The sequence below is a fragment of the Nicotiana sylvestris genome, chromosome 5 (genome assembly GCF_000393655.2).
Source record: "Nicotiana sylvestris chromosome 5, ASM39365v2, whole genome shotgun sequence".
Taxonomy (NCBI): Eukaryota; Viridiplantae; Streptophyta; class Magnoliopsida; order Solanales; family Solanaceae; genus Nicotiana; species Nicotiana sylvestris.
In genome coordinates this window covers 45,205,674-45,210,632 of record NC_091061.1, presented here as the reverse complement: position 1 = coordinate 45,210,632, position 4,959 = coordinate 45,205,674, and the positions used below count along the sequence as shown (strand labels likewise).

The 4,959-nt window shown below is 42.9% G+C and overlaps 1 protein-coding gene across 1 annotated transcript; it reads right to left on the bottom strand.

Moving 5' to 3' along the window:
* Positions 1 to 814: 814 nt before the first annotated feature.
* Positions 815 to 3,856, bottom strand: LOC138868586 (uncharacterized). Its single transcript, XM_070146146.1, has 4 exons — positions 2,955 to 3,856; positions 2,650 to 2,759; positions 1,365 to 2,142; positions 815 to 1,220 (listed from the first exon to the last, which is right to left on the bottom strand). Exons 1-4 carry the CDS (start codon positions 3,854 to 3,856, stop codon positions 815 to 817), a joined length of 2,196 nt encoding a protein of 731 aa, XP_070002247.1.
* Between the last annotated feature and the right edge of the window lie 1,103 nt (positions 3,857 to 4,959).

The following is a 4,959-nucleotide window of genomic DNA, read 5'->3' as shown; positions in this document are numbered from 1 at the left end:
TTGGAGTGAACGAAATCTACCACTGCTTTCTTGGTGACTGCTTTGAAAGTGACGGCCTCCACCCACTTGGTGAAGTAATCAATTGCAACCAAAATGAATCTATGCCCATTTGAAGCCTTTGGCTCGATCGGCCCAATGACATCCATTCCCCAAGCAATGAACGGCCAAGGAGAGGACATGGGATGCAACTCCGAAGGAGGCGAGTGAATCAGATCACCATGAATCTGGCATTGGTGACACTTGCGAACAAATCTGAAGCAATCTCGCTCCATAGTAAGCCAATAATACCCTGCCCGCAGAATCTTCTTTGCCAAAACATATCCATTCATGTGAGGTCAGCATACCCCTGAATGCACTTCACTCATGATCCGCTCTACTTTTGTAGCACCTATGCATCTCAACAAGTTTAAATCTGAGGTCCTCTTGTACAGAATTTCCCCATTCAGGAAGAAACCATTGGCGAGCCGCCTTATAGTTCTTTTTTGATCTCCTTTGGCATTCTCTGGATATTCTCTTGTTTTCAGGAATCGTTTGATGTCATGATACCATGGTTCACCATCTGGTTCCGTCTCGATTGTATTGCAGTAACCGTGTTGATTCCGAACTTGGATTTCTAGTGGGTCAACATGAGTGTTGCCTGGATAAGGGAGCATCGAGGCTAAAGTGGCCAAGGCATCGGCTAGCTCGTTGTGAAACCTGGGAATGTACCTGAACTCGATGGATCTAAATATTTTGTTCAAGTCTTGCACACATTGTCTATACGGAATAAGCTTGATGTCTCGGGTCTCTCATTCACCTTGGTCTTGCCGGATAATCAAGTCAGAATTTCCATAACCAATAGTTCATGCACATCCAGATCGATGGCCATTTTCAAACCCATGAAACAAGCTTCGTATTCTGCCGTATTATTGGTACAGAAGAACCGAAGTCGGGCTGTTGCAGGGTAATGATGTCCAATAGGTGAGATGAGGATTTCCCCGATCCCAACTCCTTTTATGTTGATAGCCCCATCAAAATACATTTTCCATACAGGGTGATCGTCTGAAACTACTTCCTCTATTGAGTTGACCTCTTCGTCTAGGAAGTATGTGCTAAGTGGCCTGTACTCATCATCAACTGGATTCTCTGCCAAATGATCTGCCAAAGCCTGTGCTTTCATTGCGGTGCGAGTGACATAGACGATGTCGAACTCTGTGAGCAGGATTTGCCATTTTGCGAGCCTGCCAATGGGCATTGGCTTTTAGAAGATGTACTTTAAAGGATCTATTCTGGATATGAGGTAAGTAGTGTAGGCCAAAAGATAATGTCTCAGCTTTTGAGCGACCCAAGTCAAGGCACAACATGTCCTTTCTAAAAGGGTGTACTTAACCTCATAATTGGTGAACTTCTTGCTCAAATAGTAGATTGCCTGTTCCTTTTTGCTTGTTGCATCATGTTGCCCCAGAACACATCCAAAGGAATTATCCATCACTGATAGATATAAAAACAAAGGCCTACCAGGTTCAGGTGGGACCAGTACAGGGGGTTTTGACAGATAATCTTTGATCCTGTCAAAGGCTTTTTGGCAATCGTCCGTCCATTTAATAGCGGCATCCTTTTTTAGCAACTTAAAAATGGGCTCGCATGTGGTTGTGAGCTGAGAAATGAACCTACTGATGTAGTTCAACCTCCCGAGTAAACTCATAACTTCCTTTTTGTTCTTCGGAGGTGGCAAATCTCGAATGGATTTTATCTTAGATGGATCCAGTTCAATGCCTCTTCGGCTGACTATAAAATCGAGGAGTTTCCCAGATGGAACCCCAAATGCACACTTGGCTAGATTAAGTTTAAGGTCATACCTTTGAAGCCGTTCGAAGAACTTTTTCAAATCGCACACGTGATCAGCTTGTGTCTTTGATTTTATGATGACATCATCGACATATACTTCAATCTCTTTATGCATCATGTCGTGAAAAATGGTGGTTATGGACCTCATGTAAGTTGCCCCTGCATTATTTAAACCGAATGGCATGACCCTGTAACAATAAGTACCCCATGGAGTGGTAAAAGCGGTTTTTTCTGCATCATCTTCATCTATTAGAATTTGGTGGTACCCAGCATAGCAATCCACGAATGATTGTATCTCATGCTTTGCGCAATTATCTACAAGAATGTGGATATTTGGCAAAGGAAAAGTATCCTTTGGACTTGCTTTGTTCAGGTCCCTGTAGTCAACACAGACTCTGGTCTTTCCATCCTTCTTCGGCACAGGCACAACATTCTCCACCCAGGTGGTGTATCGGACAGCTCTGATCACATTGGCGTTCAGTTGCTTCATTATTTCCTCTTTGATTTTGTCACTCATATCTGTTTTAAATTTTCGTTGCTTTTGTTGGACTGGTGGAAAATCAGGATACGTAGGAAGCTCATGAACCACTAAATCGACACTTAAACCCGGCATATCATCGTAAGACCAAGCAAACACATCTGTGTATTCAAATAAAAGTTGAATCAAGGCATCTCTGGTTTTCTTTTCGGTGTGAATGCTTATCTTCATTTCTCTAATTTCTTCAAGAATTCCGATATTAATTGGCTCAGTTTTATTGAGGTTGGGCTTAGGCTTGTTTTTAAATTGTTCCAACTCTCTTTTTATTTCCTCAACAACCTCACCTTCATCATATTCCACCTCCTGATGCATTATTTTGATATTAGACAGCTTTTTAAGATCTGGGCATGAATTCCTCATGCATGTCATGTTATTAAAGCTGGCATTAACAAAACTGAAATGGAAATAAAATGATAGGAATTAGGAAAAGGGAAAGATACAAAACTTAATACGAAACTGAACTGCATTTCATTGAATTTGAAAGGATAGAAGGGTTAACATTAAAATAAAACAATCACACTGAGATGTTTGGATTACAACCCTGAAAGTAACCCAAAAATACAAAAAAGAAGCTGCAAAAGCAAACTACCAAGACTCCTTCCTTGTGGGGAGAGGAGTTGCTTCCCAGTTGGTGAGCATGGTGTCTGGGTCAATTAGTTGCATATCGGCACGACTAGTGCCTTCACCGGCCTGGATCATATTCACTTCAGAAAATATCTGGCTGAGGCCATGGCAAATTTCATCAATGTTTGCATGCACCGAGGAATTTTGAACCTCTTGGAGTCGTGGCTTGACAAAAGTGTAGAAAATGTGAGGGATAGGTTGTTGCAAGACCCATCCATGCTTTTTGTGGTGCTTGGCTTTGTTTTTGTCTGCTTGTGTTGGCCTGAAGCCTAAACCAAAAGTACCCCGGTTACCGAACGGAGAAATAGGCTCTGAAATTCCTTGCAATGATGCCCCCAAGCCTTTCCCTGGCTCATAACCTTGTCTCATCATAACCGCAACCACCATTATAGATGTGGTGGAAATACGAGGATGAAGAATGGGCTTTCCTTCCTCAACATGGTCCACAAAAACCACTTTGAAAGCTTGATAGACAATGGACTCACACCCTTCCTTTGCCTCAATGCACGGGATTAACGGGTCTTTATAAATGGATGACTCGTCTTTTCCGTGAACAATAATCTCTTGCCTATTGTGTTCGAACTTGACCATCTGATGCAATGTGGATGGCACAGCTCGAGCCATATGGATCCATGGCCTTCCAAGAAGAAAGTTATAAGAAGTGTCCATGTCCACTACTTGGAAGACAATTTCAAAGTCAACCGGCCCAATCGTCATAGTGAGGTTGATCTCCCCAATGGTATCTCTCGCTGAACCGTCAAAAGCCCAGATGCAAACATTGTTGGTTCGGATTCTATCTATGTTGATCTTCATGCCTTGCAAAGTAGAGAGAGAGCATACATCTACACTCGATCCTCCATCAACCATGACTCGCTTTACATAATGCCCCTCACATTTGACGACCAGGTGCAAAGCCTATTGTGCCCGGCTCCTTTCTCGGGAAGTTCATCATCAGTAAAGGAGATTCTGTTTACCTCAAAAAATCTATTGGCCATCTTCTCCAACTCATTCATGGTGGTCTTCTCTAAGATATGTGCCTCGTTTAAGGTCTTGAATAGTACACGGGCATGCTCTTTTGAGTGTAGGAGCAAGGATAGTAGAGAGATTTGGGCAGGAGTCTTTCTTAGCTGTTCAATGATTGAGTAGTCATGAACTTTCATCTTTTTCAAAAACTCTTCTACCTCTTCTTCTGTGACAGATTTCTTTATTGGCAATTGTCCCTCTCTAATTTGCTTGGCCTTCCTCAACTCCTCTGGAGAGTAACACCTCCCTGATCGAGTCAAACCTCCAGTTTCCCCCACTTCTTCTATGATTTCCTTGCCTTTGTACGTCATCACAGTTTTGTTGTAGTTCCAAGGAATGGTTTTTGTATTTGTCACAGGGGGTTGCATGGCAGGTCTGATTATGATCGGCTCTGTTATACCGTTTGTACTGCCCTGTTTCTGCCTTGTGATGGTGTGGCCTCCAAGGACATACAACCTTGGGCTTGGAACATTAGAGAGAACTTCCAATATCGTGACCTTGGGAACAAATAAAGTTACATTTTCTGAACTCGGGGCGCCTTTCACAAACAATGGAACATCTTGGATCGGACTTACATCCCATTTGGTTCCCTCTTGAATTATTCCCACGGTCATCTCTGCCCGATTAAACGGCCTGCATTCCAGATCTCGTCCAATCATTCCTACAAAATGAAATCGTTGTGTGCTGGCAATGGGTTGTTTGTAACATTGGGAGGTTCTTCGCCATTTGTTACCACAATCAACTTTTCAGTGATGAGTCTTTCTATAGCTCTTTTTAGAGTCCAACAGTCATCCGTGTTATGCCCCGGGGCACCTGACTGATATTTACATCTAGCATTTGCTTGAAATCCATGTGAATCGGGATGCATATGGTGGGGAGCGATGGGTCCAATCACGTCCATCTGTTTCAGCTTCCGGAAAAGACTAGAGTATGGTTCAGCCAATGGG

Coding starts and splice junctions, on each gene's coding strand:
- LOC138868586 (XM_070146146.1), bottom strand. CDS start 3,856: ATGGTTGATGGAGGATCGAGTGTAGATGTATGCTCTCTCTCTACTTTG. Junction 2,143..2,649: donor GGAGGTGGAATATGATGAAG/GTGAGGTTGTTG, acceptor ACATTCTTGTAG/ATAATTGCGCAAAGCATGAG. Junction 1,221..1,364: donor TTCACCAATTATGAGGTTAA/GTACACCCTTTT, acceptor GCCCATTGGCAG/GCTCGCAAAATGGCAAATCC.